Below are 19301 nucleotides of genomic sequence, written 5' to 3'. Positions count from 1 at the left end.
TCATTGAATGCGGATGATATGCTGCTATACCTGCGGTACCCAGAGGAAAATTGGAGGTGATGGAGCTCTACGCGACTCTCTCGGGTATAGCGGTGAACCCCAAAAAATCGTGCATGTTCACCTTGTGGAGGTACAGAGGAGTCCCACAGGAGAACTTACCTATCTTGCAGATAGCCTGGCAGACCAGAACATTCAGATACCTGGGGATTAACATACATCACACGATTGCAGACGAGCACAAATATAACACAGAGAGGGCAGTAGAAGGTATCAAGAACACCATGGGGTTCTGGGCAAAGCTCCCCCTAGCCATGGTGGATGGGCGGCCTTGATTAAGATGGTGGTCCTGCCTAGGCTACATTTTTTCATAAATATCCCACACATGTTGCCCAAACGCTTTTTTATTAAACTCCAGAGTTTATGCAGAGGTTTCCTGTGGCACAACTCCAGAAACAGAGTGGCCCTATGGAAATTACAGAATACGTATGACAGAGGGGGTATAAACCTGCCGAACTTTGAGATATACCACTTGGCAGGGCAGTTACAATATGTCGCTAGGTGGCTGTCGGAAGATGAGACAGCAGAATCTAGATTGCTGAGGGCTGTATTCGACCCCTATTTCCTAAAAGAACTGATATGGCTATCCAAACCAGAGTTGCATGGGCGATCGAGATTGCTGGAACTGGGCTGGGAGACAAATGGCGCAAAGCGTGTCGAGCTATGGGAAACCCGACCCCATGCTCCCCGCAGGCACCACTCGTGACGCTACGCAAGGTGGAGGAGCAACTGTGGAAAGGAATCTGCAAACACCTGGAGCCGGTAGGCCTAGCGACCTTGGGAGATATATGGCAAGAGAGGAAGGCACTGGACTTCCAAACGATGGTGGACGTAACTGGGGTACATACGGGGCAGTATATCACATATACCAGAATAGTTAAACGGGTGAAGGAAACGTGGTCCGAAATAGCACTAGCAGAACAACCTGATACTGTCATAGAAACGATGTATGATATCTCGGAGGGAGGGCACGAAATATCCCGGATTTACGAACTGGTGATGTCTAGAGTGGGTAAGGAGTTGCTCCAATTGAGACGGGACTAGGAGGAGGAAGCAGGAGTACCTATGCAAGACGGGCAATGGGAAAGAGCTCAGAGATATCACAAAAAGGTGTCTAGGAATGCGAGGCTGCAGCAGATTCAGTTATATGTCACCCATAGGGCGTATATGACCCCCCGGAAGATCAGCAGATTTGGGAGTACAGAAGTACAAAAATGCCCCAAGTGCGGGGAGGTGGATGCTGGGATGATCCATATGTTCTGGGCGTGCCGGAGATGGAAAGATTCTGGGAGGAAATTACGCTACGACTATCTGAAAAGGGAATCATGCTAGATGTGGAACCCGTGTGGGCATGCATGGTGGGGGGATTCACCAGACCACAAACCTGAAACATGTGTGCAAACACAAGGACCTGGTCTACATTCTAGCCAAATGGAGAATAGCCATGAGCTGGAAGGCAGGCTAAAGACCCAGATTAGAGGTATGGTGGAACGATCTCCTGAAATGGGCAGACGCTGTCATGCACCAGCCCTGGAATATAGCTTACCATTGGAAATTACCAACGGTCTAGCTTATTCCAAGATGGCCGACGGAACCTATAACTGGCTGATCAAACTAGCGCACGGCGCGTTATATCGTATGTGTTACCTGCGCTGCCAGTCTCTTTCAGCAACTAGCATTACTCCGTCTCCCGTATTACTTTGCTTTTGCCTGTCCTGTCCCTTGCCACTTGCGGTGTCTAATGGTTTTCAGGTAAGATGATCGGGGACTTTTCTAGCTACTTTAGCTTTCACTAAGCGTTCCCTTTCTCCACGTGTATTCCATGTAGTTGTCTCTCTCTGCAACCCGCTTAGTCTCCGCCGTCATATCCCTCTCTAGTGTCGGGAGACTTCTATCTTTACTCTGCTCTATCCTAATTTTCGTGTTCCCTCTATTGTGACCTTTTCTGTTCAGTCCTTACCTGCATCATTACCTCTGTGCAGTATCTTTCACCGTAGTCCGCTATACCGTTTAATCCTACGGACCCCCTACACCGGGTCCAGAAGGCTCCAGCAACCAGCCTCTTCTGTTTACATCAGAGCTTCGTGTCTGGGGTGTCAGCTGACCAGATTCCCCACTTCTGCAAGTCTTCTGGTTTATTATCGGACCTTCCCATTACTACAGTCTTGGAATCCATCGGGGTTTTTTTCTGCCAAACGGCTTTTTCCCCATTTTTAGGGCGTACTCCTCGGGTTACCTCCGGATCTGTACTATATTCAGACCACGGAGGCGGCCGAGGGAGCGCGGCCCTACTTACGTCAAAAAAAGGAGAAGAAGCCTGGACAAGGGACGAAGAGAAAGACCAAGAAGAAGAGCTCAGTCAAGGTAGAGGAAGTACCTGAGCATACAGGTGAGGAGGAGTCAGGGGAGGAGGAGAGCCCGTCTGACAGACACTGAGACAGCAGTATGGTATGAGGCAGCCAGCAGAGGGGAGGATAGTGAAGTGGGACCTCTGATAGCATGGAGACAAATGGTAGCCACATTGTCGGGATCCTCCCATGCCAACTCCAGTGAATATGACACGTCCGAGAATGGTGAAGGGGATTAGCCCTAAGAGAAGGGAAGTCCGAAGAACTGAGGTGGAAGCTCGAGTTAAAGCACGGGTAGGGGGGAAGACAGTAATACATAATATGCAAATGGGTGCTAAGAAGCTTGTAACCGAAAATGTCGGGTGTGATGGGTTATGTTTTGTTTATTGCAAAAATCAATAAAATGTATTTTAAAAAAAAACAAGGACGCAAACCTGTCTCCTGGTTGCAGTGGAGGATCACATAAGGATAGCGGCTGCTTGCACCCCATTGAATGCGAGATCCAAAAACAAATCTGCCTGCATGCTCATTGATTCGATCATCCTCTAGCAGTCCACTCCGGGCCTCCAGTAAATCATAGAAGTGCTGGAAATCATCTAGGAGGAACTTTGCCTAAGAGGCCTAGTTGTACGATCTCATGGCCAGATGTGCAAAAGTGACATTGTTTTGAGGGCTGCATCTACTTTGCAATCGATCAGGGCCCTCAAAGCTGCTTCCTCATGGGCCATGGAGGACAAGGCTGTAAGGCTGGAGAGCAAGGAGTCAACTTCACTGGAAACTGGCAGCTTTTCATCACGTTCCTGGGGATACAGTTTATTCATAACGCGAGAAACAGTATATTCTCTGGATCACCACATTCCTTCAGGAGCTTTCTTTTAATGGTTGCAATGGTAGAAAATCCTTCTTGATGTTCTCTTCAAATTACTGAATCGTAGGATCGTCTGCCACCTCTGAGTCAGGTTACTTAAATTTCATGCAGGCTGAACGTGGTCAAGGACTTATCTACTGCTTGCAGTTCGGAGGATTTTCCATAGGCTTGGATTGTGCCTCAGAGTCAGATGAGAAGGGTGATGAAATAGGGTCCCTTTTCCTTCTTTTGAACTGCCTTCTGGCTGCTCTCTCCACAGTAAGGGTCTCTTTGATGAAGGATTTGAGCAGAGGTGATTTCCTTTCACCCCTTTGCATTTTCCTGCCATGCAGGGACTCAGAGCAGGATGAGGAAAGCACACTGTGCTCCGACTTTTCCTTAGCCAGGCCAATTGCAAGGCCTCCCTTCCTAGCAACCCAGTAGTGAAGACCATCCAATTTAAAGGCCACAGAGCGCAGTTATCTGGTTTGGTGAGAAACCAACTGGAAATCCAGTGAACAAATCCCCTCCCCATCATCCTTACCTCGTCAACACTGGGTTGGGGGGAATGTCGAGAACCAGTGGCCCCATCGCTATCTCTCAGGGGGTTGTTTTATTCCCACTCCATTAACATCCTTCTTTGAGGAAAATTGGTAGTCTACTTTGGCATTGGGCTGTTGGCGTGCCAATGCATTTTTCGCACCCAGGTCACCTTGCATGTCTCACCTGTGAACCCATCGCCCCCCACTGATCCCCCGGTCTGCACCTCCGACCATCGTCCAACCACTCTGACTTATCTGGGAGATTCATACTTACTGAACCAGATTCCTGAACTCTACTTTCCCACCTCGCCACCAAACACCCAACACCCTCCCAAAAAACTCCTGCCCTGGCCCTTAGGCCTTCTAATGAACCTCCATCAAGCAGGGAAAAAAACAGGAATTCATGAATGTGAGCATCCCCTTATAGGAGGGAGGGGTAGGAAACAATTAAAATGCAGTTTTAAATCTCTCTGGGATAGACAAATGGCCTTCCTAGAGTAGGGACTGGGAAGAGGAAGATAGACAAGGGGGTAATGATTTCAGCAGTGGTCTTTGCTAACTGGTAACAGTGCTGCTGCTGTTGCAATTGCCCTTGCTTTGCTGGCTGTTTCCTCGCTGAATTAGAACATGATCTCCCTTTGTCTGTGCTTTCTGACCAGTTAGAGACCAGTATTTCAACTTTCTACTGGTGTTGCACTGATAACAGCTCAGTTGAGAAACTGCTTCCCTCTACATCTTTGGGTGTTAGAGGGCATCTCACTGTCAGCTGTGTATACGTGGCAGTTACAAAGCACCTGGGGCAGATGAGGAAGAGAAAGGCTGGAGATCCTAGGAAGATGTTTTGTGTTTTACACCTTAAGTGTTCCCAGCAAAATTAATGTATTAATTGGAACATTGTATCTTTGTTGGGCCGAATGGTCTAATTGCAATAGAGTCCCTAATGTATGCGGTCTGGCCAAGACAATGGCTTGAGAACCTAAGGGAAATGTAATTTCTTCACTCAGGATATCTCACTTTGTGTACATGCAAATATCCACTTGTAGAGCTCTGGTTCTCTCTAGGCTTAACTGTAACAGCCTGTTTTTAAATCTACCAGCCTCTACTCTCAGTCCTCTGCAACTCATCTAGAACAGGACTACAAGACTTGTCCTTGGTCTCAAGCCCAGGGATTGTATCTCTCCAGCACTGACATTTCTCCATTGGCTCCCAGTGGCTGCAAGGATCAAATTCAAGACCCTTTGCATTGTCCACAAGGCGTTCTGGTCGCTGGGACCAAAGTACCTCCAGCTTTCTCTTCAGAAGTATCTTCCTTCCCAAGCTCTTCGCTCCTTCAGCTCCCTGAGGGTCAGTTGCTTTTCTAAGCAACGAGTTGGGGCATATGTCTCTCTTCGGCTGGCGCCTCCCTCTGGAAAAGCCTCCCTGCCTCTCTGAAACTTAAGCAGAACCACCTCTGGTTCTGGAAGCAGCTCAAGGCTTTCCTCTTTGCTTCTGCCTTCTATCTTCTACTCCCCTGCGGATCTCCTGTCTGATACTGCATTGGTTACCTGGCTACCCTCAGAACCACGGTCCCAGGTCCCTGGCCTCCCAGTTGCACACCTGCACTGCCTGCTGGCAACCATGCACTTGGGGCTGTATCTGCAACGCTACAGTCCCCCTACTTGCACTTATCTAACACTTGTCATCTGCACTTAACCCCTGCACTGCCCCTGCTGGCCGCACTCTTTTTTTCTATGTCTTGATCCTATGTCACACACTTTTCTCCTCCTCTTCTGCTGGCACGTTTACCCTTCCCTCTCCCCTGCACTTGCGCAATCTCAATGTGACTTGGCCTAAAGATCGCTGTCTTGTCCTCCCATGTTCCCCTCCCTTGCCTCATCGTGCCTTGAAACACTTGTGTATAGGCGCACTATAAATGAAAAATAATATGATTACAGTCTCTACTAGATGGAGTACTAATTAATTTTGTGCAGTTAATTAAATACTATGTAGACACTCTGCATATTGGAAAGGATCTTGCAGGAGAAAAGGCAAACTGTAGGGAGAGAAAGGGAGAAGCATGCTTCAAAGGCTGTAATATGAAGAAAATCGAAGGAGCCAGATTATGCACAGACGACGCAATAAAATTTGACAAAGCATAATAAGCCATTCAGTATCAAGGCCTCACTATCACTAAGGGGGGGGGGCGCTTTTGCGCGTGTGGCAAGATGGCGGCCGCCGTGTGAGCTCTGTGAGCGCTATGAAGATCCCAGCAAAATTACAGTATAAAAGTTGGCTGAGCTGGTATGAAATCGCCCTGAACAGTAACGTGAAAGGTGTGGGTACGACATACTCAAGTGGCGGATGTTTCCCCGCTGTGGTTGCTGAGGCAGACGGTTGAGAAGCACAGCAGCCCATACGAAGTTGACCAGCACTGCAACACATGGCTGGGCTACTGGAGATCTTCTCTAACTAAAAGGGAGCCGTGGTCGACCGCCAGAGAGGCCCAGAGGACAAGACTAAAAAGCTGCTGGCGAGATAGAACCGTCGTGAGAGGATGGTGATAAAGCAGCGTGGAACAGCGGGAAAACCGCAGCAAGCCGAGAATTCCCTCGCCCTGTGGCAACCGCTCCGAGTGTGGGGAGAATCCGTTGCTTCTCCTGGTGGCAGACATACTGCGGCAGGCTGGGGACACCCGCAACGATATAAAACTGGACAAGGAAGCAGCCCACTGGACTTTTGCGACCAGGGGCTCACAGGGACACACTGCAAAGGTGCTCGACCCATCGCCGGCTGGGCGATTAAGTGGAGACTACAGGACTGCCCCTGCACAAGCAAATACACAGTGTAGCGAGGTGTGGCCGGGCCAGCTACAACACGGACACCCCCCCAGAATAAAGGAGGAGCCTGCAGGCCTACACAGATACTGACGGAAGAATGCGGCGAGCAGCAGAAGCAACCGCCACGGCACAGAAACATTACAAGGGGGAGTGCAACGAACTGACCACAGGACGCTCCTGCCTGAACCACCAAGCCCAATAGCCGAGAGGCTAAGACCGGAGGGCACATAGGACATCAGCTCCGACAACATAAGAATAGAAGGCACCACTTTTTTCGCTATGTGCGGAACTGGTTGGTTGTTGTGCGCACATTATTTTCCATGTGCGCAACTGACTCATGAGGTAAGCCACTTTGTGTGCTACTGTCGCAGTTTGGAAAGGAATTTCCTCTTGCCAGCCACTGCAATTCTTTACAAATCTTACACACCTTTTCCAAACACGTAGGCTAAAATAAAATATGTCAAATGTGATTATACAGAAAACTCATCAACCAGTCCAAGACTTCAACATCTGCCACAGTACCTTGCAAACGTACTTCGGTGCAGAGAAAAAAGTATGTTTTATGCCACTGGAAAATCACTCATGTGTATTAAAAAACACAAATATCTCTTGTCATAACTGATGTGGCTGTCAAGAAATTCAGACAGAATACAAAATTTGCCGATGGATTAATGGCAATTAAAAGCAAGGTGTCAAAAAACATGCTGCTAGGAGTTCAAGTGACACTTTAAGTAATTCAAGGTCCAGGAGAACATGCTTCTGATAATGTATGTAAGGATGATAAATTGTATCAGAATAACTGCACCTCAGAATATGATAAAAAATTCCTGTGCTTCTACTTACTATCCACATTACATTCTCCTGTGGGTAGTGATAACACCAGCCTTCCAGCTGAGACACATATGCACCATCCATTCCTACTCCCGAAAAAAAAGGAAAAACGAGAAGCAATGAACATATGATTGCTTCAACCCACTATGCTCCACTGATATTTCTATGAATTAGTGACCAGTAGAGCAGTGGCATAGGAAGGAACTCTAATAATATTAATGCCTGATCTCAAGAGGAATTTTAAGGGGAAAGAACATCTTTTAATAAGCAGAAATAATCCCTAATGGCAAAGCTAATTACTTTTTTACTCCCTGAAAAATCATTTGACTCTAAGTAGGGAGAAAAATCCGATTAGAGCCATGATTGCACCCCTGATAGGAAGTGAAATGACAGGGCACATCATAAAGAGTATAGTTTTGCCCACCCTTGCGAAACCACAGCCTAAGTACAATTAAGCAAGAGCCTTTTGAGATTTATTATGGAGCCCTGTTGAAGAAAATCACATATATGTCTTTTAAGTTAATAGCATCAATTCATCCGAGATACAACTGATCGAGTGCATTCTGTAACTATGGACCCCTATTCTGTAATTCTTTGTGATCAGTTAAATAAGATGCAAGGAGTTGCAAGAGACTGTACACACATGGTTATATTAAAAAGCCATCAGCAGCTGAGCATAGAAAGAAAAGGAAGGTGCTGTTGTCTAGATGGGTACTACAATTTCCTATCTGTTAGCAAACAAGCAACACATTTTCTTCAGTGTACTGCCGAAACGTCTGACTTGGTTTTTGAAATGCGCTGCTTTGTTGATCACCCGCAAGGAGTGATGTCCTGTGCTCTTCCACCCATACCCTTCCCCAGGCCCTGCGCTAGCCTACAATACTAGTTGATAGAGCACTGTAAAAATTGAGCGATTCTATCAGTAAACACTCACAGGGATATTTGCAGACCCACAATACTTTGCAAGTAAGGCATATTTAATGCCTCAACATATTATGTGCATTTTAAGAATGACATGACTCTGCATGTACACAATTCTTTTGCAGTGCATACAAGATTGTTTGCAACACACCCCACCCGTATATCATTGTGCAGGATTACACAAGTGCTCAGTGAATGTGTTTTTGTATAGAAGCGAGTTACCATATGTCACAACTTAGCGGGAGGGATAAACACTCTTGAGGCCGATTGGTTAACAGATTTCTTTTATTCAGTTCAACTCCCAACTGGCACTAAAGAAATATGGGAAAAAGGAAGTCTCTTTAGAATTTCGGGGTCGGTGGCGAGTTTTCTAGCAAAGGGGTTTTCGCAGCCATATACAGTCTCTGTTCTCAGCGGGGCTCTCTGTTCGTTCCCAGCTTATACGTTGGGTCAGTGGGTTCGTACCCCGTTACCCCAAAATTCCCGATATGGACTCTCCTCATACGCCGAGCGCCTCACCGTCTTTCTGCTGTATTTTCGTTTGTATCAACTCCTCGGCCACTCGGGTAGTTCTCTTCCTGATTTCTCTTGTCCCCTCGATCAGCTGTTACAGCGGCGTGTGCTGTCCCTCCGGCTCCTCGGTCGGGTACTCCCTCGCTCAGCCGCGCACCAGCTGTTCGCTTACACGTAGCGTTGCATCTTCTCGGGGATTCCCCGGCCAGCCGCTCGTCATCGGGATTTCTTCCCCAAACTCCTCCCACACGAGGGAGGACCCCGCGGCGAGGTGCCCTCTCGCCCCCTCTTTTCACAACCAGGTGCGACGCAACTTATGGATTTCGGCAACGTGCCTCCTCCTCATCAAACTGGGCACAACCGGTGCCGGAACACTTTTCTCAACAGGATTTTCTTAGGGCTTTCAGTACGCCCATTCATAAGACGGTTCCTCCTCTTCTGGATTCCATCCCTGTTCAAAAACAAACCACAACAATGCCAGGATTAGAAAAAAGCCCTTTACTTCTTTCCCCTCCACCGATTGGCTCTTAATCACCGTCAATCAATTCACTCCCTCCCTGGTGACATCACCCTATTGTCCTCTGCTTGCTGTGATGCCGGGCCACTCCAGAGTCTCCAATGGTCCAATCCTTCACTGCATCACAGACCCCCTCTTCCGGGCTCTTACGTTCGGGAAGAGCATGCATCCTAGACAGGAAATCTGCTTGTGCCATTCCACGGCCAGGTCGATGTATCGTCTTGAAGGAATATGGCTGAAGGGATAGAAACCACCTCAACACTCGAGGATTCGTATCTTTGTTTCTAGAGAGCCACACTAGAGGAGCGTGATCCGTCACCAACGTGAATGATCTTCCTAACAAATAGTACTTTAGGGCTTCTATTGCCCACTTTACCGCCAGACACTCTTTCTCGATGGTGGCATATCCCATCTCGTTGGGTAACAGTTTACGACTTATAAACAGGATTGGTCTCTCCTTGTCTCCATCGTTCTGAAACAGGACGGCCCCCAGACCATAACCCAAGGCATCCGTATGTAGGAAGAATGGCATTTGGAAATCGGGACATTTTAACACCGCTTCATTCGAGAGGGCATTCTTTAGACCCTCAAAAGCTTTCTCGGTTTTCTCATTTCTCCACTCCCTTTGACGGGGGGCCGTGGACTTTAACAGATCAGTCAAGGGAGCCGCAATTGTTGAAAAATGTGGGATAAAACGTCGGTAATAACCTACAAATCCTAGAAATGCTCTCACTTGTCGAGCATTTACTGGAAATTGCAAACGCTGGATGGCCTCTAGTTTTTCCTTCTGGGGCTTAATTAGTCCTTGACCCACCTGGTACCCCAGGTATTTAGTGTGAAAATTGGCCAGGTGAGATTTCTTTGGATTAATGTGTAGTCCGGCATCTCGTAGTGTGCGCAGGATGGCCCGTAAATGACTTAGATGTTCTGTCCAACTCTGGCTGTAGACAATGATGTCATCTAAGTATGCTCCCACATAACCTTCATGACCCTTTATTAGAAAGTTCATCAGTCTTTGGAACGTAGCCGGAGCCCCATGAAGGCCAAATGGCAGCACGGTAAATTGATATAAGCCGGTGGGAGAAGCAAAAGCCGTCTTTTCTTTATCCGCTGGATTCAAAGGGATCTGCCAGTAACCCTTGGTTAGATCTATCGTTGTCAGGTACTCGGCTTTCCCTAGTCTCTCCAGAAGTTCTTCAATACGTGGCATGGGATATGCGTCAAATTTTGATATTTCGTTCAGCTTTCGAAAATCTAGGCAGAACCTCGATGTCCCATCTGCTTTGGGTACGAGGACTAGGGGAGAGCACCATTCACTATAAGACGGCTCAATTACCCCCAATTTGAGCATTTCTTGTATTTCTTGGTTCACTGCCTGGACCTTCGCTTCGGGAATCCTGTATGGGCGAAGTCGGACCTTGACTCCCGGGTCGGTTTGGATCTGATGACAAGTTAGCGTGGTTCTCCCGGGAAGTGACGAGAATATTTCTGCATACTCTCCCACCAAGTTCGACAACTCATTCTTCTGGCTAGTAGTCAACTCCGGATTAATGTTCAATGCCTCCTTGCCTATTTCTTCCCCACTGTTAGGCATACTTTCCTCCGTCATCTCCTCCACGTTGATCATGGTTATGGTTGGCACCGGATCGACCCACTTTTTTAACATATTGATGTGGTAGGTCTGTAGCTGTATCTTCCTCTCAGGTTGACGAACCCGGTACGTTACGGGACCCAAGACTTCTTCGATGGTATAAGGTCCCCTCCAGGAGGCTAACATTTTGTTCTCTGAGGTGGGTAGGAGAACTAAAACTCTGTCTCCCACTTGGAAACTTCTCATGCGAGTCTTTTGGTTATAGTAATGCTCCTGGTTGAGTTGAGCTTGTAGAAGATGACTTTGTGCAACTGCCTGAAGTTTCTCCACCCTCTCCTTCAATTGTAAGGCATATTCGGTCAGCGTAATCTCTGAGCTGGGTTGTTCCTCCCAGTTTTCTCGTAAAATATCTAATAAAGTTCTCACCGGCCTGCCAAACAAGAGTTCGAATGGCGCAAAACCTGTCGAAGACTGTGGTGTATTCCTTAAGGCCATCAGAATCCAAGGGATTAGTCTGTCCCAATTCCGTTCTCCAGGCAACATGGTTTTCCTAAGCATTAGTTTTATAGTTTGGTTGTACCTCTCCACTAGACCATCTGTTTGTGGGTGGTATACTGCTGTCTTAATCTGTTCTATGTGGAGGGTGTCACACACCTGTTTTAACACGGCCGACATAAAATTGGTGCCTCTATCCGTTACGATTTCTTTGGGGATGCCGACTCTTGTAATAAAGGGGACCAAGACGTCACAGACTTGTTGCGCATTAATGGATCGTAAAGGAAAAGCCTCTGGGTATCGAGTTTCATAATCTACGATTACCAATAGGTATTTGTGACCTCTGCTTGTAGGATCTAGTGGACCCACTATGTCCATCCCGATCCGATGAAACGGTTCCAGTATTAAGGGCATCGTTTGCAACGGTACTTTTCGGACATTAGCTTTGTTCTTTTTTTGACACTCAGGACACTGTTGGCAGAAGCGTGTCACTTGCCCATATACCCCTGGCCAAAAAAACCTAGCGAGTATCTTCTTGGTAGTTTTTTCCACTCCGAGATGACCTTCCCCTAACTGGACATGTGCCACTTCCAGCACGGACCTGGTATATTTGTTGGGTACCAGCAGTTGTCGAACTTCTCCTTCGGTGGGGTCGGTGACCACCCTATAGTACAATCCTTTGTCTTTGATGAAGTAGGGCCCTTTCCCACTTGTCGTTTCTCCTACCGACGTTCTAGCGTTTTTTAATAGGGGATCAAGTTCCTGTGCAGAACGGAAACTGTCCCCCTGATCCTCCATAGTCCAGTCTACTGCTACAGGATACATGTTTCGCGCAACCCATTCTCGTTTCTCTCTTCGCTTTTCTACTCGACTCTTCCTCTGTTTGCTTGATTCTGATGTGATCTCTTGGTGGTGGAAGGGCGCCTCTTTCAACCACCCTCTCTCAATTTTCTGGATAATGCGTGATAGGTCTGGTACATCGGATCCGACTAACAGGGGCTCCGGAAGCACCGGCATCACAGCTGCTCGTATCCCTATCTCTTCCCCGACTACCTTGAAATGAATTTTTTTAGTTGGGTATCTTTTGACATCCCCATGCACGCAGCGTATCTGTACAGTCTCATTCGTCTCTGGCATACCACCTACCAGTTCCGGGTTGACAGCAGTCTGTAGGCTTCCCGAATCTATCATGGCTCTGGTAGGTCGGCCCTCCACTTCTGCCTCGCACACATAGGGATAAGAAGGCTTCGTTCCGAAACTCGCCTCAGCTTGGTTACTTTCCTTGGCGACCTCCAGTGTCCCCACCTCCATAGGTTCGGTTTTTCCTCTCTTGGGACATAGTCGGGCTAGATGTCCCCATTCTGCGCACTCGAAACACTGGGGTCCCCGGGCACCGAGGCTAGGGGGTCTGGGACTTACTGAGGTCGGAAAGCCTTCACTGGGAGGTCGAGTCTTTAGTACCTCCCAATCGTGTTTTCGGAGCATTGAGTTCGGCCACCTTGAACCGCCAGAGATTTTCGGGCCAGTACCGGGGTTTCCCCCCATCCCCTTCTGGACGGCTGGATAGGTTAATAGCTTCCCCTGGCCCGCCTTCTGATATGCGGAAGCTATATTCACCGCTTCGACCAGAGATGGTTTATGATGTTGCCGTACCCATCTCTGGATCGGTAGGGGTAGGGCCTCGAGGAATTGTTCCAGCACTATCTTCTCCGACATCTCATGGGCGGTGGAGGTGGTTGTCTGCAACCACTTGTCCCCTATTTCTTTCACCCGGTAATACAGCTGGCGAGGAGTCTCATCGGGAAGTAGTCGAGTCTCTCGGAATTTAATTCGGTAGGCCTCTTCATCATGACCTAACCTCTCCAGGACCGCCCGCTTCATCTCTCCATATGGGGTGTCTCCTGCGGGGTTGGCTGCTTGGTATGCGCTTTGCATCTCCCCCGTCATTAGGGGAGCCACATAATGACACCACCGGTCTGTAGGCCACTGGGCATTCCGAGCCACTCTCTCAAAGTTCACAAAGAAGTGAGCCGGATCTTCCCCTGAAGTAAATTTCTGTAGCACAGAGGTAGGCACCTGCGTATGGCTCCTCGAACCGGTTGTTTCCATCAGTTGAGCTTGCTGAAGCTGCAAGGCTTGCTGGAACGCCTGCCGATCGGCCTGTGCTTGCTGTCCCTGCATTTGGAGCGCTTGTTGTAACAACTGTTGTCCTTCGGCCAATGATTTGATCAGCTCCTCCATGGTCCTTGTTTATCCCACCGCTGCCACCAAATGTCACAACTTAGCGGGAGGGATAAACACTCTTGAGGCCGATTGGTTAACAGATTTCTTTTATTCAGTTCAACTCTCAACTGGCACTAAAGAAATATGGGAAAAAGGAAGTCTCTTTAGAATTTCGGGGTCGGTGGCGAGTTTTCAAGCAAAGGGGTTTTCGCAGCCATATACAGTCTCAGTTCTCAGCGGGGCTCTCTGTTCGTTCCCAGCTTATACGTTGGGTCAGTGGGTTCGTACCCCGTTACCCCAAAATTCCCGATATGGACTCTCCTCATACGCCGAGCGCCTCACCGTCTTTCTGCTGTATTTTCGTTCGTATCAACTCCTCGGCCACTCGGGTAGTTCTCTTCCTGATTTCTCTTGTCCCCTCGATCAGCTGTTACAGCGGCGTGTGCTGCCCCTCCGGCTCCTCGGTCGGGTACTCCCTCGCTCAGCCGCGCACCAGCTGTTCGCTTACACGTAGCGTTGCATCTTCTCGGGGATTCCCCGCCCAGCCGCTCGTCATCGGGATTTCTTCCCCAAACTCCTCCCACACGAGGGAGGACCCCGCGGCGAGGTGCCCTCTCGCCCCCTCTTTTCACAACCAGGTGCGACGCAACTTATGGATTTCGGCAACGTGCCTCCTCCTCATCAAACTGGGCACAACCGGTGCCGGAACACTTTTCTCAACAGGATTTTCTTAGGGCTTTCAGTACGCCCATTCATAAGACGGTTCCTCCTCTTCTGGATTCCGTCCCTGTTCAAAAACAAACCACAACAACGCCAGGATTAGAAAAAAGCCCTTTACTTCTTTCCCCTCCACCGATTGGCTCTTAATCACCGTCAATCAATTCACTCCCTCCCTGGTGACATCACCCTATTGTCCTCTGCTTGCTGTGATGCCGGGCCACTCCAGAGTCTCCAATGGTCCAATCCTTCACTGCATCACACCATACAACGTGTGAAGGTCTATTATCAAAGGAACTCTGAACACTTGGAAAGGATGCAGATTGTTTGAAAAGCATTCTCTGTCTGAATATCCGGTGCCCTGATACAATGGGCGAGAAATCCCAGGACAGTCCATACCCATTAACCCTTGTTGGCTAAGTAAATAGAATTACAATGTTGTTCTCCACTTATAGGGTAATGTTAGTAATGCTAACGTAGGAGACAGTGAGCATCACATTTGTCTTCTCAAAATCCTTTGAGGGCAAATTAATATTTGAGTTTTATAATGCGTTAACTTGCAAGGGGGCCGCTTCAAAGCACTTGCGTGACACATGTACAAAGAGGAGGCAATATGGGATAAGGGTACAAATCCAAGTAGCCTACTTACTTACAGTCAGTATCCAATATTTGAGCTGGTATTTCGTTTATATAGTGTGGGTGACGCTTTTGGTAACAAACAGTAACTGAAATTCTGGCACGTGAACATTATTCATGTTACAACAAAAATAAAACAAGTGGATGTAGGAACACGTCTGCTAACCTTTCGCAGAGCCAAGAGAGAAAGAGTCACCGTTGTCTGGTAGTATCTTAATGTGTTATGGGGAAGAAGTTAGTCATAAGGTAAAAGTGTGGTAGAGTCAGGTTTAGGAGTCATGGGTGCGCAGGCAACATTATATGGTTAATGCATGCAGGCCTACCTTACCTTGGTTAGTATATTCGTTTTTAACTTTGTGTGTGTATTTTACTGTTAGGGATTTTAGGTGTCCCTTGCGTAGTAGTGTAATGCAAATGAGTAGAATATCAAGATTAGTTGCTTAATTTAAGAGAAAGATAATTTCAGGTAATTGCTGTGGCTTGTGCCTTATTAAATCTTTTTGAATAGGTGAGAATTGTCTGTGTGTGCTGCTAAAAATCTTCTGAGCGGCACCCACAAGGAAGCTGGGCAAGCGCACATGCGCACAGCTTAAAGGGAACATTGGAAGGCGACAGCCCCGCGGAGAATAGGGGAGTAAAGAGGGCGGGTGTATCGCAGCTCACGGTGCTACCCAGAGGAGGCCGTCATTCGCCCATCCCTGCAAGCTGAGACTGTATCAGAAGCCGAGATAGCGGGTAAGAGCAAACCCTTGATTACATAGACACATAGATGAACAGATAAAAAGCTCTGGGTCCCTCGCACTCTAGTAATGTTACAGCCAGACAGGCTGAAATTCCGACAAACTTATGCGGCCAAAATATTTTGTCAGTTGTTGCACTGCGCCGCATGCAGAGATCCACTTGGAGGAGTCCCGGAGCTTGCCGGAGAGTGGGGCTACGCGGACAGTGCTTGAAGAACGTGGGCAACGCCATCAGGCACCATACAAAGAGACACACGCACTCCACCATCAGGCGCATCGAACCTCAGGGTGAGGGTAACCTGTGCCCACAGTGTGCGACCCGGGTCAAACCCGCGGCACCAAACGTGGTTGATTTGACACAACTTCCCGCCGACACAGGAAACATCACGTTAGGTGGATGACACAGCGTGAAGGGGGACTCGGTGCTGGAAGAACGAGTGAGCACTCCCAACTAATCTGGATCGGAGGTGGAGGGCATACGCTCCGTGTACCACAGCTCGACCCCGCACTGCACTCACAGGCAGTTGAGCGTCCGGGTACCTGGCCACCATAATCACCTCCTGAAAATAAGCAAGGAATAAAGGGTGTTCCCCGCAGACTCCTACTTGCAGGCACCAAAGCTTGGACTCTGTGCCCCCCTGTATGCTCCCACAAACCACCACAACATCCAACCCTGCAGCCCTGGGCTTCGACAAAAGACGCTAGATGGGGCAGAAGGGAACAAGCTGAAGACCCTCACCACGGTTGAAGGAATGGCCTTAGTAGGTACTTAGGTACTACACTTTGTATGTCCTCAAATGTGAATGTCCTATGTTTTTGAAAAATACCAGTGCATTACTACACCATTGCACTTCAAAATAAAACCCTTTTGTGCTGAAGAACAGTTGTTGATATTATTGTACCGACCTGGGCAGAGCAAGGCAGTAACCAGGTACCATTCCGAATACTGGGTTCGAACACCAGACATTAAGGGGGAATGGGAGAGGGACCTGGGTATCACTTTTATAGAGGCACACTGGCTGCAAGTGTGCAAACTGATGAAACAGATATCACTTAACTCCAGGTACAGGCTAATCCACTTTGAAATATTGAATAGAGTGCACCTTACCCCAGCCTGCCTTACGAATATGTATTCAGCAGCTGAGGGCAAATGTCCGAGATGTTGAAATGTTGTGGTCTTGTGGGATGCTTTCCCCGTACTGAGGTAAGGTATGTGATGCGCTAGAAGAAATGGTGGAGCAGCCGGTAAAATGGGAACACACGTCGTGTATATCAGGCTATGTGTTAAAAATGAACCCATTGAAGTGTAAGTTCATAAACATAGGACTGCTGCTAGCTAAGCGTGCTATATTGATGCACCACCTAAGGGTCCAATCATAATAAATGTGCAAGCCACGAGGCATGGTTAGTTACCACAGATAGGATCATTTCCACACGTACCACTTCCTTGTGTTGACTCCAGATCGATTAAACAAGCGTCCGGATCTTCCTTCTTCCGTAAAATAAGCTTAGGTCCAAGAAACGTAGAGCCTAAAAAAGAAAGGGAAATTTGGTTGACAATTGTAATTAGCCTCAGGCATCCGTAAATATTCTAGCTTGTTATCTTTCTCTCTTTTACTGAACACACTTGCTTGAATATAGTGCATGAAGAACAACAATGAACAAAAAAAATGTAAACAAAAATATTTTCTCAAGGAGATTTGAGTTGACCTGTGGCATCAGACATGTATGTCTGCAGATCTTAATTTGTAAAAAAATAAGTGCCAGGGCCCATAAATTCTTGGCTCACTAATTGCAGCCCCGGCGGCACCGCGGCACCAGCCGCCCCGGCTCAGTGCTAGATCGGCCCACCACCAGCCCATCACACTGCTGCTGCTCCATGTCACATCTTTGGCGCTGCAGCAACTGCTGGCAGGGGATAGTGGGAGGGAGCACAAATATCGATCTTTGTTTATTACACAACTTCTTTTATTTCATGTCTTAAATCACTGAAAGTACCGTGGGGTTAAATAGATTTTTCAGTTTGGAATTATCTTGCATTCTGGGAGTTATAGTTTACCATTAAAGCCACAATCATATTCTTTTGGCTTAACATGTTGCTATATGTATTTACATGCTGTCATGTGGCTTTATTATGCAATTTGTGTTTTTTTGTAAATAAACTCTATAAGACATTATTATTGTACAGTGTAGTCCTTGAAATCCGACAATTTGAGCTAATCTTTGTGATCCTGACCAGACCCCTTCCCCCCGTCGACATCCCCCCCACCATCCTGGCCATCTCTCTGACTAGCCCATCTCCAGCAGTGCCAGCTCTCCAGTCTCCTCACCTCTTTCCATGGAACCAACCCTGGATGCCTCATAAAACTCACACTATCTACTGCTGACCAACTGTGCAAATTGCAATCAAATTCCATAGGTGATCCAGACTTGCTGTGTTGACAGGGGACCTATGGAATATGTAAAACATAGCTGACAGTACTACTACAGTCATTTACCAACTAGCTGGTATCCGAGGAAGGGTACAGAGTGTCCCCTCCTCGAATTAAGGTATATTTGAAATCATATTCAAAGGGAATGATAAGAAAATCACACAGGAAAATTAGAAGTATTGACCTATTTTACACACGGAAGTAAAATTTGTGAAACTGTTTTCCCAGGCAACAATCTTTGCACATAAAGATGGAGAAAAATATGTGCTATATCTATGTGCACGCTAACGGGCTGCCGGCAAAAGTGTCATACGCATGTTTTTTACGCCCACTACACAGCCGCTTCCCCAAGTTTAGAAAGTCTCATTTACAATAGTATAATGAAAGGAGATGCATTAATTCACCCGAGAGCGAGCTGAAATGCAGATCAATGTACTTGAAACATACACTGTGTATTATCTAAAATGGCCATGCAGATGGTATGCAGAGGAAACACGAGACAAACAAATGCACGGCAGCACACAAGGATGGCCACCGAAATCATAGTATGAAACCACCAGTAGTGAGGCACTATCAAAAATAACCATGAGTTCCACAATTACGATTTCAGCTAACTGATGCGGCCATGAGGGACCTGCGCTCCCTCTCACCACATCTCCATGATAGAGGAGGTGATCAAGAGTAAACGTTATTGCAAAAGGAAACATGTTGCATTAATAGTGCACTGTGCACACATTTTATAAAGAAGATGAAAAAAGTATTTGAAAAATAACGTACCCAAAATACTGAATCACATTGAATGCAGATTTGGCTCAAAATGATAGACAGAGTATAGGTGGGCACATTTGTGGACCTGTCAGTGCTCTATCTCCAAGTCCTGCTGCTTTAGTGATTTGAGAGGCACTACAAGAGGGAGAGGAAGTTCGCATTTGTCACTTGTATCCCGAACAACCTGACACCTCATAAACGTTCGCTGCAGGTTATTCTATGACGATGCGCTGAACGCTGCCTTTGTTCATCCAGACAACCCCACGGCGGTGAAGCAGGCGATGACCCCTGAACCTGTTTAATCCGT

General features: G+C 47.5%; 1 protein-coding gene across 1 annotated transcript in view; it reads right to left on the bottom strand.

Moving 5' to 3' along the window:
• Nucleotides 1-19301, bottom strand: part of LOC138453804 (zinc finger protein 11-like) — a 2054811-nt gene that overhangs the window by 1236807 nt on the left and 798703 nt on the right. The window contains exon 7 of the mRNA XM_069606980.1: nt 17235-17324. Within this exon, the coding sequence (XP_069463081.1) occupies nt 17235-17324 (90 nt within the window). The remainder of the gene's footprint in view (nt 1-17234; nt 17325-19301) is intronic.

Source organism: Ambystoma mexicanum, chromosome 4p, assembly GCF_040938575.1.
Source record: "Ambystoma mexicanum isolate Mex_15411 chromosome 4p, UKY_AmexF1_1, whole genome shotgun sequence".
Lineage (NCBI taxonomy): Eukaryota > Metazoa > Chordata > Amphibia > Caudata > Ambystomatidae > Ambystoma > Ambystoma mexicanum.
The sequence above is the reverse complement of the archived record's forward strand: the minus strand, read 5'-3'. Positions and strand labels throughout refer to the sequence as shown.